Source organism: Amblyomma americanum, chromosome 4 (assembly GCF_052857255.1).
Source record: "Amblyomma americanum isolate KBUSLIRL-KWMA chromosome 4, ASM5285725v1, whole genome shotgun sequence".
Taxonomy (NCBI): Eukaryota; Metazoa; Arthropoda; class Arachnida; order Ixodida; family Ixodidae; genus Amblyomma; species Amblyomma americanum.
The window spans coordinates 116,028,743-116,048,877 of record NC_135500.1 but is presented as its reverse complement, the minus strand read 5'-3'; the positions used below and the strand labels follow the sequence as shown (position 1 = coordinate 116,048,877).

Below are 20,135 nucleotides of genomic sequence, written 5' to 3'. Positions count from 1 at the left end.
TGAAGACATATTTTGGGCTAAATGGCATCAAGTTAGCCACTCTGCATAATGATATATATGTCTGGTCTTGTATGTCTTTACTTGTGTGGTAATGTTTATTTTGTGCTCACTGTCTAAACAACCTTATTTGCCTATGATATCCTAAGCCCTTCTATACCTATTTTCCTTCCCCCTGGCTCTTTTTCTTTTCAGTCATTCCTCCTCTTTCCTTTACACCGGCCATTGGTCATAAGGCTGCTGTGGGAACGACAGTCAGCACTGGGCCCTTTTTTGTTCATGGAACCTGTACTGCTACTATTAGCACAAAGTACGTTATCAGTATTTTTGTGATACTGCATTTATTGTTATTTATGAAGTAGTTGGCTAAGGCAATGGTAGCAGTGTTGGATATTGCAATATATTAAGCATATATCTCACTTGCAATATATCAGTGTGTTCACTATTACACTACCCTCTATTTCTTTTAGTTCAGTTATTTGGCTATAGATATATTGTGCTGCTTTCCTAGTTTAGTCCACTCAGACTAAAACTTTGCTCTTTGTGTCACAGGTAGAATCTACAATGATTACTGCTCTGTGTCTTGTAAGCAGGAGGCAGTGTTCAATGGAGCCATGAACTTTCCTTGGAATTGAAAAGCCTTTGCTGTATTATGCGCTGAACCACGAGTGTGAAGAGGAAAATGTCATGCCTTGGATTTCTGCAGAGGTGAGCCATTGCGGTGAATCCACCAGCGCGAAAGACAGGGATGAGAAAGGAGACAAGACAGGTGCTGACTCGCGACTATAGTTTATTGGCGTGAACAGGGAATATATAAAAAGCCAAGCAATACCATAAACCATGTAGTTACAGATAAGCATACAGGACAACATGAGTCAAAAATCGCCCTCAACATTTCCCTGATCGAGGTAGTCCAACTCATTGTGTGTTAACACGATAGACAAAACACACATTCTTCACGGAGTCATAAGGTGTGTCTAGCCTCGATAATCTCCCATTTAATCTCTCTGAATTTACTGCCAAAATGCGTGTTGCCAAAAGGAAAGGGTAGCAGACTTCACATCCCGTGCAGTGTACAGCAGAGTTACCCCAACCACCTAGCCAAGCCCCTACCCTCTTGTGTTCCTGTAGTCTTACATTCATACACCTTCCAGTTGTACCTACGTAAACCAGACTACAAGATAACAATATTTGATACCACATTCATTTTACAAGGTACATATACATTTCACTCTACACGTGTACTTTTCTCGAGCCACATTCACAGAATTATTCTTAAAATTTTACATGCTTTAGACAACGTATTAGGGGCCGAGAAAGCCACTTTTACATCATACCTTCTGGCCACATTTTTCAAATTTTGCGACAATTTATGTACATACGGTAACACAACTGGTCTTTTGGCATCTTGCTGGCTGGCCCCAGCCAGATTGTGCCGGTCGCCGCAAAACTGTCTCAGCTTCTTTAACAATTTATCATATGCTCTTGCAGTAACAAGGTTTGGAAATCCTGCGTTCGTTAACCTTAAAATCTGCTCTTGGAAACTAGTCGTCATGCTGTGAAAGCATAATTTCATCAATTCTGAGCCCGCGCTAGAAAGTGCAATGCTATCTTTCACTAGCTTGGAATGGTCGACATGTAGCCAGGTAGCAGCTTAACACTCGCCAGCACACAAGAAGTGTGCTGAACATCAAGGTAAGGTCCAGAAACCACAGCTCTTTTTCTTGGGACATTTGCTCCAAGGTAAACCTGAGATAAAGGCCTTGCTCCTTAAACAACTTGAGAAGATGTACAGGTCCCGAACTATCACAACCTTTATAAAAGACCAGAAAATCATCGACATAGCAAAAGATTTTTCCCCCAGCCCATGCACATTCTAGACAATTATTCTATCCACCCTACTCAAGAAAATATTGCTTAGCACAAGGTCAACCTTTGAACCACTGCATATTCGAGACTTTAGAACACATACCGCACTGCACTACTCTACAAACATGCTCTTCAAATAAATGCTATTCAATAACATGCTCTTCAGAAAAATTTCAGAAAAGGATTCATGCAAAATTATCTCTGGTTATTTGCAAAAGCATCTGTCTACTTCGCATCTTGAAGATCCATTTCTTGTATCAATTCGCAGTGTGGTTGAGTATCTTAAGAATGACAATCCAGTGGATTGTCTTGTGATTAGTGTCGATGTAGAACTATTTTATTCTATCCCGTATGAAGATCTTGTGAAAAGCTTATGAATGTGTATATCGGAGCACAACGATGAGCTCGTGTTTAGGAATGGGTGTGTAACATAAGTCTTTTTTGGCACTTGCCTCCTTTTATTTGAAGTGAAGAGCATGTTTGTGGAGTATGGCACTGCGGCATATGTTCAAAAGTCTGCTAAATGTATCGATTCGAAGGTTGCCCCTGTGCTAAGCAATATTCTCTTAAGCAGGGTGGAAGGAATGATTGCCAAGAAATTGCATGGGCTGGGGGAAATCTTTCGCTACGTCTATGATTTTTTGGTCTTTTACAAAGGTTGTGATAGTGTGGGACCTGTACATATTGTGAACTTGTTTAAGGAGCAAGGCCTTTGTCTTAAGTTTACCTTGGAGAAAATGTCCCAACAAAAAGAGCTGCGGTTTCTGCACCTTACCTTGATGTTCTGCACACGCCATGTGTGCTAGCGATATTCACCCAGGAGTGTTAAGCAGCTACTTGACTGTTGGTCGAACGATTCTAAGCTAGTGAAAGATAGCATTGCGTCGTCAAGTCTAGGCTCGGTATTGGTGAAGCCATGCTTTTACAGCGTGACAACTGGTTTCCAAGAGAAGATTTTAAGGCTAATGAAAGCATGATTTCCCAACCATGCTATTGCAGAAGCGTGCGATAAATTGTTAAAGCTGAGCATATAAGATTGGGCAAGTTGGTCTGACATGCTAAAGATAAGAATGGCGCAGCATCAAGTAACGAGGACAACAGGAGAGCACACCCACGCACAAGTGCCATCCTTGGAGCGGATGCAGAATGTAAGAGCGTGTACTTGACATTCAGCGTTGGCAGCCAAGGATCAGGCTCGTTCAATCTTTAGCGTTCAAATCAGTGTTTCCTCGTTTCCTTGACTGTCAACGCTGAATGTCAAGCACGCGCTCTTGGATTTTGTATCTGCTCCAGGGTTGGCACTTGTGTGTGGATGTGCTGTCCTGCTTTCCTCGTTACTTGATGCTGTGCCATTCTTCCCTTTAGCATGTTAAAAGCTGAAACCCCTTCGCAGGGACTGGCATGATCAGGCTGGAGCTAGCCAGTGAGATGCCAAAAGACTGACTGTGTTGTTGCAGATTGTTGCAAAATTTGAAAACTGGCCAGAAGGTATGACGTAAAAATGGTGTGTTCGGCCCCTAATAAGTTGTCTACAATCTGTAAAATTGTTAATAATTTTGTGAATTTCGTTAGGGAAAAGCACATGTGTCGAGTGAAACGTGGCAACATATATGTGCCTTGCAACCATTGCATGCATTGCATACCATTATCATGTGGTTGGGTTTATGTTGGTGAAACTGGAATGTGTATCAATGTAAGACTACAGGAGCATGAGAGGTATTTGGATATTGGTAGGGGTTGTAACTTTTCTGCATATTACAAGGGATGTGAAGGCTGCTAGCCATTCCTTTCGGCAACACGCATTTTGGCACTACGTTCACAGCAGATTAACCAGAAAATTATCGAGGCTAGACACATCTTATGACTCGGTGACGAATGTGTGAGTGTGCTGCCCATTGCGTTAACATGCAGCGGGTTGGACTGTCTAGATGAGAGGAATGTTAAGGGCAATCTTTTACTTATGTTGTGATGTAGCTTATGTGTAATTGTGTAGTTTGTGGCGTGTGGCTTTTCTGTATATACTCTGTTCACTTCAATAAACTTCAGTTGCGAGTCAGTGCCTGTTTTGTTTCTTTTCTCGTCCCTGTCTAGTGCTGATAGATTCAAGTACTTGTAGAGTAGATTCACTGAATTGTGTACTTGCAGAGGCTTGTGAAAAAACGAGAGGAATTTTCTTTCCTTTATGCGGAATGGAAGGTTGAAATTTTTTTACTTAAATGTTTGCAGCATTAAATTCTATTCGGAAAGGCAAAACCCACTTTATTGTATATTTTGTGTGCAATGGTGCCGGTGGCTGCATGCAACTGAAAACATTCGTCCAGGTTATCTAGCTAGCGTACTTCTTTCTTGTGCCACATTTTCTGAAATAATATTTTGTCAGATTTATTTCAATCAGAATTTCTAAGAACATATTGGTGATCACATAATTTGGTGATCACATATGACATAATTCAAAGCGTGATCATTGGTATTTTTTAGTCGGGCAGTACAATGAGAAGTACATAGTATATAGTAAAATTAAATATGACCAGTCTAACATAAACAAAACTACTTTTTTTTAAAGGAAAATTTTGCTACCGAAGTGCTGGAGTGACATGGCATTATGAAGACGTGGACAGTGTGCTGTATTCATGATGGCACGAGAACTTGCGTACAGTGCTTCAGGTAACTGGTGAGTACCTTGGTGCTGTGCTTCTGCTAATGTAGCCAAATTATGTTTTTAATCTAAGAGCATATCTGAAAACTTAAGCAAAAATTGAGTAGTATTTAGATATTCTTGCACCAGATACCACTGTGAGAATTAGTTATTAATGATGTGTCTCACATGTACCCTTGTCTGCTGAATATAGTAAGCATGGCTTTCGAGCTGAGTGCCTCCGACGTATGAAAAAAAAATGGCCACTGGGCTGCTCCACAACGCGTGGAGCAGCCCAGTGTAGCACATTCAGGCTTCATGGAGTGGAGAATGAAGGCAGTAAATAATTTAAGAGTAGAAAACACAGCACAAACCACAGGACCAGGAAACTGACAGGACACACCGACCCTGATGACACTCTTTGCATGAAGGGTGTTATAAAGTTGCCTGTCATGTAGAGCAAGATGGAGGTCGCACAGGACGGGTGTTAAATATGAGTTGATGCAGACACCTGTCATTACGTAGTACTCACTGTAAAACTCGAGCAAGAAGCAAAGGTAACAGCTGAGCATGGCCACTCTTGTGCTTTCCTCCGCAAGCAGTCTAGAATTGCACTAAGAAATCTTTTATGCTTTCTCTTGACATATACATCATTGCTGCATGTGGCGAGGAAAAGTACATACCCTTGATGCCAAGTGACAGTGAACTCACAGGGCTGGTGACAGCTCACTGAGGTGTTGTGGTATATCTACAGGGCACCTCATGAGAACAAAGAGCCCTTGAAGGAATTCTCTCAAAGTTTGTTGCCACATGGACCTCTTCGTAATCAATGACTCTAAAAGGCAAGCCTTCCTTTAGTGTCACAAAAAAAGGCCTAGGACATGGGTCTTTTTGCTTCTCCATTAGTGCCAAAATGTTTGCTAGCGAGATCTTTCACAGATATATAATTATTTCACAAAATGTCAAGAAGGAGACCGAAGCTGCACCAAGCAGTACCAGTAAAAAACTTATCACAGCTGTTCAAAAAGCAGAAAGACTCATGCCTTCATCCTTATTTTGCATCAGACACATGAGGACACTTCGTCTTTTTGGGTCATCATTTTAAAAAGGTTCACATGGCAACGGCCTTTGGTTAAATTTCTGCCAAGAGCCCTTTTTTTGAAACTTGAGCATCCGTTCCTTGTGAGGCACACTGCAGAGATATTGGAATGCCATAATAAAAAGCATCATAATCTGCCGCAACGGGCATGCCCGGGGACTTTCACTTCGTCTTGTCTTGCCTATAACAAATTGGATGGACGATAAATTCGGCAAGCGTCTCCCACCTTTTTCAGATTTTACCAATGTTCCTTGCTCGCTAAGTTGTGCATTTAGTACTATGTACAGAAAGGCACCTGCATTGAATTGCATCTGGCCCCCATCCTGAGCTACTTTCTATTTGCACAAAATGATAAGCAACTGTAAAGACTTTCATGCGCACAGTGCCGCCCGGGAAAGCGCATTTTGTCTGCTTCTTTCTGGACCTGTGGTTTTTACTGTTTACTGTTATGAGAAATGAATTTTGGGCAATAAATTATAACGGGTTGGTTCTCGGTGAATGGCTTTTGAAAGCTTTTACGAAAGCCAATTGTTCAATAGCGGATGGTTGAAATGTATTTGTGAAATTTATATTTGGTGTTGTGTGACCACTAAATGAGGATTTTTTTTATGCTTTTCAGATGGATCCGACAGCAATGTGCAGATGTACAATGTGTGTAGTTTGCCATGAAAATAAAACGTATGTACTTGTACTCACCCAAACACCACTCTTTCATTCTAAGCTGCATTCTTTGTACGTATACACTACATAATATGCGTAAAGGAAAGCCTTGTACATAATACTTATTTCTTCGGCACCTGGACGGCTATATCTGCAGTGAACATTGCGGGCAGAAGCTATACGAAGACGCATGTTCATGTACTACAGAAAGTACATAATTACAATACAGATAATTTCCGCTCTAGATGAAATGACTTCCGAGTAAACGCAGGACGTATGCATACACATTGCGGAAACTTCAATAAGAACAAAACATAAGCATTCGTTGTGAAAAAACGATTTCGGTCTCGTGCATAGCATGGCGTAACTTTTCGTTACCAAGAATGTGACAGTCGTCATACGGAGTCTCTGTTTCTGACATTTAGTCCGTACCTCATGTTGCGGAAAACCCTCCGGCAACGCATTACCAGCGGGTTTCTCTGTACTGCGGAGCATTTTTTTTTACAGTGTGCGTGTGATCGAGAGCATTACTAAATCAGTGGACGGCTTGAAACAAGGACTGAGACCCGTGGACGTTGCAGGCTTCTTTACAACCAGGCGATGCTGTCTTTTTGCACCTTGATTTTATAGTCGGTTAAGGTTAAATCTAGTTGCTGTCTTAATCTGGTTCCTCTGCAGGTAGAGACGGTTAGTGTATTGGCACGCACATGTTCCTTTTTCTGTAGTGTCTCTATGAATCCATCTTGTGCATATTCATTTTCATTAACAGTCTCGTAAGAAAAACACACCTGACGATGCCGTCCTGCTGCACCTTAATTTTAGACATTAACATTAAAACAGGTTGCTCTTTCTGGGTTTCTTGCCGGGTGACGCGGCAGGCCGCAGGTGCAATGTCACGCAACTGCGTGTTTCGCTGGCTGCCACACTGCAGTAGCCGTATCATCTTTCGTGCTTATTGTTTTTATGCTTATCGTCTTTCGTATCTTCTTTTAACGATTACAGTACCATCTAGGTGAGCACATTCGAGGAGCACGAACAGTCTGACACAGTCGTCTTCAGAGAGGCGCTGCCACCACTCGTCTCATTTACACAACTTGACGATGAAACAGGCAACGTTATTGTACCACATGCACAAACTGCTTTACACGCGTTTTTAATCTGCATTATAAACAAGTGTCTGAAAAATAGCATATTTAGTTTATGTTTATGCCCCGTCTGTACATGAACCGTGTTCCTAGGCTTCGAACTAGAGGTCTCGTTTGGAGTCCAGACAATTGGAACGTGACCTGAGAACGGCACTACAACGAAACAGCGAAGCGCCAGGACACTTTTTTTACTGGGCTGATTGTACATGTGCACCCTTCCAATATTTTAACGTGAACGAGCGAGCACCGACTGCCCGGTGACAAGGGGAAGCAGAGTGGAAACCGGGAGAGGGAACGAGCATGCGCGCCGAACATGCCGCTGTTGCTGGCGTCGTCTGCTTGCACGTGCTGTTTTGTGCGAAGCAACCACTGCGAAACAAGTTTTATGGCCGAATTCCGAGAGCGTTTGTTCCGTGTTCTATTTTCTGCTTGTTTCTGGCTCAGGGCAGGTGCGGACGCGTAGATTTCCAGGCACGAGACCCTGGTTGTATTTGCGGGTAGCGTCTTAACGAATTTAACAAGGCAAGACAGAGGGTCCTGTTCAGTCAGATTTTAGCAATTAACGGTCTTAACTAGTTCCTTGGACGTGCTAAGCTGTTCTCAATTGCATGCTCTATATGCAGCGGATAAGAACAATTCCTCGCTGCTTCTTGGGCCTCCGATGCATAACAGCCGATGATGGGAGGGGTTGCTTCGCACTAATCAGAACAGCCTAGAAGACGAAGCTGAGCATGCCCTTTCTCTCGCCTCCTATCTGCTCTCCTTCTTCCGGGGCCGGGCAGTCGCATAATGGCAGTCGACACTCGCGCTTTCGTGTTCAAAACTGGAAAGCAGTGCTTACAAATTTTGGCCGAAAAAAATAGAAAAAATTGTGACTATAAGGGGGGGGGGGGGATGCTCCAGTACACTGTACAACAAAGGCAATGAACATAAATCTTTCGAAACTTAAATATTTCAGACTTGCCTCGTGGACACGACTCATATTTAGCGATGTCAGTACTTCGCGAATGCGGCTGAAGTCGATGATTCCGAATACCTGCAAGTAATAAATTTTGCTAAGCAAGCGCGACAGGCCTCGTAGTGCTCACTCCTTTGTCGAGACGCTTCCACGCGGTTGTATGCTGCGCGCGTACAGGAGGCGCTGCAGCAAGGATGATGCGCAGTAGACGTGCCCGTACACTCAAGAGCACACGTGACGAAGCCCTTTTAAGCGGCACGGCTCACTCAAGTGTGTCGCGAACTCTTAGTAAGGGTGCAAGGACACTTGATTAAGAGATATCGTGCGGTAGGCATTGCGAAATCAGTGTTTTTCAGCAGTGCTGAATTCATGGCTCAGAGCGTTCATTGTTATCAAATACAATTTGAAGACGGGACCGGACCAACACGCTCTTCTTAGAACAATTTAGTGGCAAGTCAGAATTCGTCACATTGCTCAAATTATTTTCGATTTGCACTGATACACCAGCATGAGGTCCTCGCAAAAATTAATCCACCGACGTATGTCGAACTGAAGATCCCGCGTTTTCCCACCAGGTTCAAACGCGCACAACGGAAAGCAAGGAAAAGTTTGGCAGAAGCCTCGCGACGCAATCGGCAGTAGGCTCTAGCGGGCAGCCGCCGCAGCGAGCACTGTGTCGACAAGCTCACCAGTTGCTGTAATGCCGCAGTCGCGGAGGCCGGCACGTGTCCGAGACTGAGGAGACGGACGTCGCCGCGATGAGCGAAGCTCCATGGCATCCGCCACTGGTTGCATCCACGAAGTCCTTCAGCACGCACCACCTCAGTTCGCGCACACTCTTAAGCAGTCACTGCACACCTCAGGAGAGGCAAATGTCTGAAATAAACGAATATTAAGCGAGCCAGTGCAGAGTTCCTGGTGCATGCCAGCTAGGGAGAATGATGGAGCGATACAGGATGAAAATATCGTCACAAACACAGGTCGCGGTCACATGGCAGCGACAAATTCACAGCGGAGCGAGTTGGCACAGCGCCTGCAGCGATAAGGCACTGTTTGTATGGGGGAGCATCGAAGCATCCGCGATGGTGGCGCCGTCTTGTGTCGCAGCTGTGAGCTCAGGCGGATTCCACAATTGCCAGTCGCAAACATCGCGCGACCGCACGGTTCCCGAAGGACGAGGAAAACGGGGAGAGAGCATAGCAAATCGATTTCATCCTGTCGCGCGACTTCCTAGACTCGCCAATGTGAACCTGCCTTTAGGCCGCTGTTGCTCGTCCACTGAAGCAAGCCGACGCGAGGAAAACCGGTGTCGGTCAGTGAACCCCGCTGCGTTCTCCCCCACCCCCCGCACTTCCGAGCCCAGCGACTCCCAAATGACCCTGCGAGCGGTGACGAACGGCCGCTTCATCACATGTTACCAAAGGCTTCCAAAAAGCATGCCTTTCAATGACTCCTCAGCAAGATTTTTCCCTCGTTCTGCGGATTCCTACTCGAGGATGCCATCTTTGCGGCGGCTTACTGCAAATACACTTGCCTGCACGCAGACGACGCGGAGGAGAACAGAGGCAGCCATGTTAGGCTGGCTAGAAGGGCAACCAGGCGGAAAGCCTCAGCACCGCGGAGGAGAGAAGGCGGGCCGCGCGCAGAAAGAAAGCTTCGCACCCCTCTTCCCAGAAAAGGGAGACCCCGCACACAAGGGTGCATCTAGTAGCCTCTACGTCAGTAGTGGACTGAAACATAGCCTCCTTTATACTTTCTGTGCCTGTCAACGCGCCGCGCGACCCATACAGCGGCGCCGTCGGGTAAAGTTGCGCGGCGCTGCCGCTCCCGCTGCTGAGGGCGCCACTGACGTAGGTGTCGAGGCGCACTGGTGCGAATGCCGGCGCGAGGATGGGAGCGCTGTTATTTGCTCGCGGGATAACTGCTACTAAGCATGAATCGTACAAACTCGTTATATTTACTCGTAAAGCAAAAATCCTCTAAGCATAACAAGTGATCACGTTAGTTGTTAGCCAGTAACACCAACGCTATGACATGTTATGTGAGGCAGTTTCAAGATACGTGGGCATGGCTCGAAAAACTACATGACTGCTCCGCTAGCGTAAGTGGTTATAGCACAGTTACAATGCTAGTCTACGCTGCGCTAAAACAAAACTTAAGAAGAAAGGCACCAACATTTATTTACACATTTCACAACAGCCGCTGTGCTACAAGAGTAGCTACATTTACAGCTTCATTACTTTTCGTGAGAGTGGCTTCTGCCGAAACAGCGGCTTAAACAAATCATTCTTGTCTGTTATCGAACAGCCGTAGTTCACCAGCAGCGGTCTGATGAATCTAGTTGCCACAAGTAGAGAAAAATGTTCACGGTGACTGCTGTCACTGAAAGGGCACTTCAGCAGCCTTGATTTACAGATGGCTGGAACAGCTGCATCTGTCAGGTTCTTCAGTGGATTTTCAAGTCGTGGGTTTTCTTTTAAGCTTGTCTCCACAAACAGCCGCAGCGTGTCTAAGACATAGAGTAATTCGTCAGATGGGTAAAGCAGCCCACCACGGTCCTGTTCTCGCGTGAACTGCTCGAGTGGGTTACCAGTAGGTGGCTTGGTTGTGAGTAAACAGCACTGCTCACATTCCATATGTTCACTTATCACACGAGCAATGTAGCCACCTACATAGAACGTGGCCGACAGCTGCAATGTAGGTAGAGAAGCAGGGACATGCTGCACGTCTAAGCGTCCCAAGATTTCCAAAGCAGCCTTTGGAAGCTCATCGATCCTCCCAAGTGCACATAGCCCTGCAGTCCTAAGTCCAGTGCTGTGGTGACTCTCATGATATAGCACGTTGCTGTGTTCAGATGTCGCGGCAATTCCCGTCTTCAAGACTTTTTCTAGTCCTGAGAGTACTGACCGCACGTCAAGTTGGTCGTTGCATCCCAGTGACCGCCTCAGGGTTCCAAACAGCGCTTCAGTCGGGTCACTGCTGAATTTCCGCGTTAGTACAAAACAGAACTTCTCCTCAGCTAACAGATAGCGAATGCAGCAAGCAGTCGAGTATGTTGTGAGCAGAAGGGCCTCGTACGTTTCGGCTGTGAAAAAGGCACGAGGATAAGTTGCATCTTTCTTCAGTTGGTCGATATATAGCGGAAATGTAACTTCCAGCCATTCCAGCCTAGAATCCTTTTTGTCGTCAAAGTGCCTGACGTCAGGGAAATTTTGCTCGATATGTTGGTACTTGTTGCTGGTGTCGTGCAGTAGGAACCACCGATGGATGTTCTTCATAAAGAGTATTGTGGGTCCCGCATAGGCAAATGATGAATGGCAGCTTTGTCCTGCGTGCTCTTTCAAAAACTCCAGAGCAGATGTAACGCCTGGAGAAAAAACTTCGACAGCTCGTTTGACGTTCATTTTTTCAATATTGTTCGGAAAAACATGTTTTCTGGTTAGGCTCCTCACAGGTTTTACAATCCAATCTTTCTGCATCTCGTAGAGTTTCTTCAAGTGAGATGACCAAACCTCGCCTTTCTTTCCAAGGTCGCGTGCAAGGAACTGAGAGCGGATGTTTTTCAAGACGTGGCAATAATCAAAGCTTAAAAAAAGCAGCCGATCAGGATTACACGGATGCTGTATCCTGTACGTGAGGAATCCGCCGCAGAGGTCCTTCATGGCACTCACGTTTACTTTATGGTTGTCGCTCACAAGGCGCACCACCTTGAAGCCTGCCTCTTCAACCTTAGTGAGAACATATCGCATCAATTTGGACAGCTGTGCGCCATTCAGTCCTTTCGTAAAAAAGTACGATGCTGGTATTCTGTATGAAGTAGACAGGCCGTTAATTACAAAACAAAGCAAGGAATTTGCCAGTACCGGCGCACTGTCAAGATCGGCGGCCACACCCATGTCCACATGGCCTACGAAGCTATCTTGCTGCTTGTTGTACTGCAACCTTGGCTTTATTCGCATCTCGTCGACGATGAGAGAACATACTCTGGACTGCGGCGATTCAAGCTTGTCAAGCTCTGCTTTCAGCCGGGCTTGTACCAAGCGACTAAAACCTGTCTCTCCAGAGGTACTTCCAATGAAGTTTTGTAGTGTGTTCCTACTTGGAAGCTTCAACAATTTTTCCTTTCGGACGTGCTCATAGGCCTTTGTAGAAAGATGCCTAAGTACAATGCAGTGTCGCACTACATCTTCAGACCATGTTGGCATTTTTCGCTTGAAATTGACAACTTGGTTGAGCAGGAAAACTGCAGCAATGTTTTTTTCTTCCGCTTGTTCCCGGATATATGTTATATCTCCAAAATTACTGTCTTCTTTAAGCCTTTTCAGCTCCATTTTATATTTATCTACCGTGGTGCAAAGCCTCTCTATTTGCTTTTTTAAGTCTCTCTCCTTCCTCTTCCACTTGATTCTTTCCACTGCCAGCCAGTAGGAAGATCTGATGTCAGCTTGCGTTGTTTTGTCGGCGCGGACAAGTTCTTCTTCATGCTTTGTACAAGTGGCTCTTGATTGGTGCTGCGTCACTTCAAAATAGTTGACACTTGTAGTTGGAGCGGCTTCAGAGACCTCACTGTCAGCATCAGACGCCGGCATTTCCACGTTCGTGCTTTCGTCATGCTTCATGAGTTTTTTCGCTGGCTCATCTTGGCTATGGTGGGGCTGAAAAGCTGCTCTTTTTCTTCCGCTTACACTGTGCCTCTCCTTCAATACTCGAGGTTGCAAGTACGACGGGTAGTCACTGAACACTGATGGTACAACTCCCTTTTTCAGACGGCGCCGTTTGCCCTCTGCGAAGTCAGAGATTTTGAAATGTTTGCTGCATACCCTTGAATAGTTGGAAGTGCAGTTAGGTACCCAGTCATCTCTTCGTATTGCTTTCAGCCATTGCTCACGCTGTGCAGCTTCGACGGGGATCTCATGAAAAGAAACGCCGGGCTCCTTCTTTTTACTGTCCGACCGGCACAATGGTACGCAGCAGTATGCCATTGGGAGCTGTAAGAAGAACAATTTCGGTATCAGCTGTTACATTAATTGATTCATCGCGTCCTGCAAACAATTTTTTTTTTCTAACTTGAAAAACAAGGAAAACAAACATACGCGTTGCATCTTTCGGTTTCGCTCACTCCAAAGCAATGGTCATAATAGGTAAAGCTTGTGTTTTTATTTTATCAAAGAATTTCACAATTAGCCGATACATTGCAAAAAAAAATACTGCCCTGGAGCACATGTAGCATACCACACAGACGAGCTAACCAGGGAAGAAATTAGCACCGCAGACCAAAGAATACTAGCGCACATTTAATATTATTGCCTTACTGGCGCGTAATAAACAGTTTATGGTGCTGTCGTTATTTTTCACAGGCCTCAATGCGGCTGAATACGAGTTTGGCGGTTTCCGATGCAAGAGAGGGACACAACGATTGAGTTGACAACATTTTAAACTAATATAGCTTTCCATCGTTCGGTTAAGCTCACTTTAAAGTAGCCACCATAACAATAGGTAAATCTTCTGTTTCTATTTTTTCACAAAATTTCACAATTAGCGTATGTTGTAAAAAAAAATGCGCAGGAGCACATCCAACATACTACGCAGACGAGCTAGGCAGAGAAGCAATTAGCATTGGTGGTAGTGGAATTTTTATTAAAAATAATACAAAAAGGAGCATTTGCAGTCCAAAAAAAAAAAACACGTGCACATCCCGAATTACTATTGCAGTACTGACGCGTGATAAACGCAGTTTTTTGTGCCGCCACTATTTTTCACAAGCCTTAAAGCAGCTGAACACTACGCAGCGATAGCCGGAAGGATAAATCAAAGCTGGCACTCACCACTTGGTGCAATGCTGTATTCCTGCGGCATCGGAAGGCACAGAAAAGTGGAAGTAAGACCTTGCACACTGCAAAAAAGCCCACGTAACGACGACAGAGCAACAGCACGTGGCACGCGGCTATCCGGGCTGCTGTGGGCAGGCTGTGGGTGCCCCAACGTCGCTGTCGCCATCTCTCGGCAGCCAGCGGCGTAACTTCTCAAAGGAGGAGGAGCGGCGACGACGGCCGCGGAGCGCGGAGTTGACAGGCACAGAAAGTATAAAGGAGGCTATGACTGAAATAACCTTGCCCTGCTTACAAATAAAGTGCTACATTGTGCATTGTCGCGACGAAGACACGCGTCTAGATGTCGTGCAGTCAAGAAAAACTCGGTCATCCGCAGCACTGCACTGATCCGTGCCCTGTCCCTATCCCTTTTATTTCCTCTGGAAGAGTGTGGCAGCGGAGGAGGAAATGGCAAACGCTATGGCTGCTTCTTCGGCTTCAAGCGAGGTTGTTGCCTTAATCCAGCACGAGGCTATGTGTTGGAGGTCATGCGATGCTACAGTGATAGCGTAGGCTGAATTGTGGATGTATTCTGCGGCGTCCCCGTAGACCGCGTCTTTGTTGTTTGCATGAGCTTTGTGTAGTGCCTTAGCACGAGCTTCACGTCTGACCTGGTTGTGAACTGGGTGTACGTTTTTGGGCAGAGGATGAACTATAAGTGTGTCTTTGATGTTTGTTGGGATGGCGTGAGTGTTGCTCGGGGGGTGGACCTGTTGGCTGAATCTTTAGAGAGGCGAGAGTGTGTCTACCTGTATTTGTGGAGGAGAGTCTGTGAATGAGAGCTGTGCGATGAGCTTCAGTCCTTGTAGTGCATTGTGTACTGCCATGCCTAGGAGATGGGTGGTGGGAGCTCGTTGTGGGAGATTTAAGGCAGACTTGTATGCCTTTCTTATTAGTGCATCTAACTTCTCCTCTTCCACCTTTGTGAGGTTGAGGCAGTGAAGGGAGTAAACCATCCGACTAATCACGAATTCCTGCAACAGCCACCTCAGGTCATGTTCACGCATGCCTCGGTGCTTGTTGGCTATTCTTCTAATGAGTCAAAGTGTTTGGTATGTCGTGATTGTTAATTTGAAGATGGTCTCCATGTTGTGTCCATTGTTTTGTAAGAATATGCCTAGGATGCGAATCTTTTCAACCTCTGGTACTGGTAGACCATTGGCCTCGACGTGTATGGAGGGGTTTTCCTTCCTGTTGCGGTTCGGCGTTGGGTGGAGTTAGCAAGAGTTCAGACTTAGCAGAGGAGCACGCGAGGCCTATACAGGCTGCGCACTCTACTGCCGCGTGCGCACCTTCTTGAAGGGTTTCTTCCATCGTCCCAACATTGCCCATGGTGGCCCATAAGGCAATGTCGTCCGCATAGAAGGCGTGGGAGAGGTTTGGGATGCGCTCTAGCTTGCGAGCCATGGAAATGAAAGTGATGTTGAAAAGTAGGGGAGATAAGACTGATCCCTGGGGTGCCCCCCTGCTGCCCATTTGGAAGGAGGGGTCTCTATAGGGCCTAGTTTGATTTCCGCTGTGCGGTCTCGTAGGAAAGCTGCTATGTAGGTGTATGTTCCAGTCCCGACTCCTAGATTGGATAAGGTGTCCAGTATGGCTTTGTGTTGGGCATTGTCAAGCGCCTTAGTGTGGTCTAAGGCTAGCAGTGCTTGTGTGCGTTTGTAATGTCGGGGATTTAGAATTTCTTTTCAGATTTGAAGCATTACGTCTTGTGTTGATAGATGGCTACGGAATACTAGCATTGTGTGGGGAAAGAGCCCTTTTATTTGCATGTAATTTTGAAGTCTGTTTAGGATTACGTACCCAAATAGCTTTCCCAAGCATTGGGTGAGGGAGATTAGCCTGAGGTTTAACATGTCCAGCGGTTTTCCGGGCTTGGGGATGAAAGTGACCCTCGAGTGGGTCCACTCGGAGGGAAGAGTACCTTCCTTCCAGTGCTTGTTGAAAAGGTCTGTTAGGGCCTGGATGGAGTTCTCGTCCAAATTTCGTATCGTTTTTTTTGTTATCTTGTTTGCTCCTGGCGCAGACGTGGTGCGAAGTTTGAACATTGCTGCTCTAACCTCCCACGTTGTTATGTCCGCGTCGAGCTCGGGGTTTTCTACGCCGAAGTAGGAAGGGAGGGGTAATTTGGGAGTTGTTTTGGGGTACCTGTCTTCGAGATTCTGGATCAGGACGTCATCATCCATACCTATTCTGTGAATGAGGCGCGTTACATTACGCTGTTGCGTGCTCTTCGTGCTGTAGGGCTCTAAGAGGCAGCGCAGTAATTTCCATGTGTCTCTTAGGCCCAGATTGCCCACCATGCGGTTGCAGAGCTGACCCCATTGCTGACGGGTTAGTTGTGCCGCGTGTGCCTCTATTTCCTTGATCAAGGCTGATATCTTTAACTTGGGTGATCTGTTGTGTTTGTTACGAAGCCGTCGTTTCTGCAGGCCGGAGTGAGCCTCCCAGATCTGAAGGAGTCTGCAGTCGACCGCGTCGGATTCGCGATTGCTCGGAATCTTAGATGTCGCTGTAGCGACTTCCTTTGCGAGTTCTGCCACCCACCTCGCAAGGTGTTTCATTTGGGTGGGGGCCCCGTTCCGGAGGTTCCAAAACTGGTTCCAGTCTGTGATCTGCAGCTTCTTTTTCATGAAGGGGGTGATTGAGTTTATAGAGAGTGAGGTTTCAATTATGTAGTGGTCGCTGCCTAGGGAAGTCTGCGTGTGCGACCACTGACATTGTGCGATATTCTTTGTGAGTGTGAGATCGGGAGTGGTGTTGTGTTGCACGCTGTTACCGATGCGCATATGTTGTTGCGGATTATTGACGAGGGTGAGTCCCTCGTTCTGAATTAGTGTCCAGAGGTGTCCTCCTTTCTTGAAGTTGAATTTGTACCCCCCGCTGACGTGTCTGGCATTAAAGTCACCAAGCACTATAAGAGGATGTTTAGCGCTGATATGCAGCGCTTTGTGTATGGCTGCGAGGAGAGAACTGCTTTGCATTTCGGGCTGTTCACGACATAACTGCACAGGCAGCATTCAATGCTGACCTGTCATTTTTAAGGAAGTGCTGAACTGAGACACCAGTTATCCCGTCTGCTGCGGTGATATTGGTGTAGTCACTGGATCATAAGTGCTGAAGAGAACGAGTACTTTGCTGCTAAAGTTGTATCCCCACAAGGAGAAGCTCTTAAGTCATAGCTATTGAAATTATAAATCAAAAAGGTGCCCTGGGTTAGTAGGAAGCAATAGTTCAGTGCTGTTTCTTGGCATCTTCTCTCGGAAAATTCTCATACACTGATATATCTATCTATCATGTAACCTGTTCTCCAATACATGCATTATTACTTTCAGCTATCAATAAGAACAATCATGGCTTTTATTTGAATTGCAGGTGGTACAAGAAGCGGTCACATGAGCACAATGGCGCTCCGAATCCTCAACAGGAAGTGGTCTTTTGATACGTTGGCACAACTACTGCAGCAGTCAAAGACAACACCTGTGCCTACAGTTATGTATGGTAAGTGTCCAACAACTTGCTCCCCATACCAACTAGGATAGAAGGCATGTTCAGTCTGTCTCAAAAGTATACAGCCCAAAGGGTCTGCCTCTGAGTCCTGTAGTTTGGCTCCTCTTGCATACTCAGGGACACTAATCTCACGAAGGTTGGAGGTACTTAAGTCCTCAACCCTCCCAATCTTGAGACACTCAGATGTGCTTAAGAGCCGCGCTACACAAACCTCTTGGGTGTATATTTTTGAAAAAGACGGTATATGCAACGGAAGGTATAAAAGAAAAAAGTTGCCTATATTATACTAGTATGTGTTGGTCCAATACCACAAACAGCTGTACGTAAAGTAATCCAACTGGCTCCGCAAGTGAGTTGTTTGTAATGTAATTTATTGTCCCTTGGGATGATTTGGGAGGGGTTATTGATGTTTGACGCAGTGGTGTTCCCGCTGTACATAAAGTAATCCAACTGGCTCCGCAAGTGAGTTGTTTGTAATGTAATTTGCCGTCACTTGGGATGATTTGGGAAGGGTTATTGATGTTTGACGCAGTGGTGTTCCCACTGAGTAAAAATAAAGGAATGAGAGAAAAAGTTCGGCATAAAAAGAAGTGTGGAAATATAATTAACAGCAGGTTTTGCTGGAACGAAATGTGTAGTATGCATGTTCATGAGAAAAGCATGAGCTTATAAAAAAGTCACAGTGGGCTAAATTTGTGCGTGTGTCAGCACACCTTCTTCAGATTAACCTGCTGTTTCTGTAGCAGAAGTGACTACTTCTGCATAAAAGGCTGAAAAGCTGTGACAACCGTGCCATCACATCTATGATGTGGTTACTGGAATAAAACGCAGATGGGATGACACGATGTTTCCAGCATACTTGCCTGTCGCAGGAACTGGCATGGAACCAGAGGCAAGAAATAATTTTGAGAAGAAAATTGGCGCAAAAATGACGCCGGTCTGTGACCGCATCTTTAACCTGCTCTGCAGTGAAAAAATAGGCTAATGTGTAATTATCATGTTCCGAGATTGGTGCGCAAACGATGAGATATAGATTAAGAACGATTCAAGATTATAAGTGGTCTGTCTTCATCGTATTTGTTTCACCCTTCTCATGCTACTGTCACAAGAAGAAGTAATTTAAGGAGCTTGCCAATTACGGTTTCTAATGTTTTCACGTTGAGCTAAGCTGCCTCCTTGGGTAAACAACCAAATGCTTTCTGTTTATGAGTTAAGCAACTTGCATTGCGTGCTTATTGCGGGAACCCAGATCAATGTGATCTGGTGGGTATTGAAGATTGTTTGTAATATTTTGAAGGCTGCGGAGTTGGCCCTACCATTGGCAAAATTCCGAATTGCGGTTTCAGAGTCGCTGATGATGTATTTGGCAGTGGTGGACGTAATGGCTACATCTATGGCAGCTTCTTCGGCCTCCTCCGGAAATTTTGTTTTATCGATTATCTCCGATGCAAGGGGAGAACCTCGAAGATCGAACTCTGCCAGGGAAAAGGCGTTGCGGTCCGCATGTTCTGCCACGTCCACATGCGCCGTGTCTTTCTGAGCTGAAAATCTTTCATGAAATTTTTGTGCCGTAGCCTTTCTTCTGTCCGTGTCGTAGTGTGGATGCATGTTTTTGGGCAGAGGATGGACTATTAAGTGTTCATGTACGTGTCTTGGAATTTGCAAGGTGTGTGCACGGATTCCTTCATATTGTATCCACGCTTTATTTAGGATGAAACGTCCGGTTTCAGTGCCTGATGCTCTTTCGTATTGTGCAGTGAGGTGTGGTTCCATCATTTCCGCTAAGGTGTTATGAATTCCTAACTCTAGTAGTTTTCATTTGGGGTATGACAAGGGAGGTTGAGCGCAATTTTGTAGGATTCTCTTATTAGAAAACCCAGGTAGTCTCCTTCTTTGACTGCGAGGGTGACGTATCTTGTAGAGAAGATGACTCTGCAAAGATGAACCTCGAAGTTGCTGCTTAAATACCGAGCGTAAATTACGGCCAACATCCGCCTGAGCTGCACTCCAAAGGCTGGAGGCGCATCGATACCTGACGCTGCAGCATACAGCGACGGGACGCAGTTGAAAACATTTTTTTATTTTGCAAGATTCATCAGTAGTTATGCGATCACGAATATCTATGAAGCCCTTAACGAAAAAATGGCTACGGCTCGACTCGGCTGAGTAAGGGGCGCGATTCTCGACATTCACATTCGCCTGTAGGCGCCATGTTGCCTCTCTGATTGGCTTTCAGAAGCGTCAATCAGCGACAAGGCAGGGCAAGGTTGGTGTCATTCATCGTCTGTTGCAGACGCACTTTTTGCGCTGACGTCAAATTGACTTGGCGTTGAAAAAATATTTTCAGCAGCGCTATTCTTGGTGTCCAGCTGGTAATATATATGTGATTGTG

At 45.6% G+C, this 20,135-nt stretch overlaps 1 protein-coding gene and 1 long non-coding RNA gene across 2 annotated transcripts in view; one reads left to right on the top strand and one right to left on the bottom strand.

The window, feature by feature from the left end:
- Positions 1–10,272, bottom strand: part of LOC144128265 (histone-lysine N-methyltransferase PRDM9-like) — a 68,113-nt gene extending 57,841 nt beyond the window's left edge. Inside the window, exon 1 of the mRNA XM_077661538.1 lies at positions 9,053–10,272. Coding sequence (XP_077517664.1) covers positions 9,053–9,158 — 106 coding nt within the window. The 5' untranslated portion in view covers positions 9,159–10,272. The remainder of the gene's footprint in view (positions 1–9,052) is intronic.
- Positions 569–6,299, top strand: LOC144130318 (uncharacterized). Its single transcript, XR_013314067.1, has 3 exons — positions 569–705; positions 4,430–4,537; positions 6,220–6,299. It is a non-coding gene; the product is annotated as an uncharacterized LOC144130318 (long non-coding RNA).
- Positions 10,273–20,135: the final 9,863 nt, after the last annotated feature.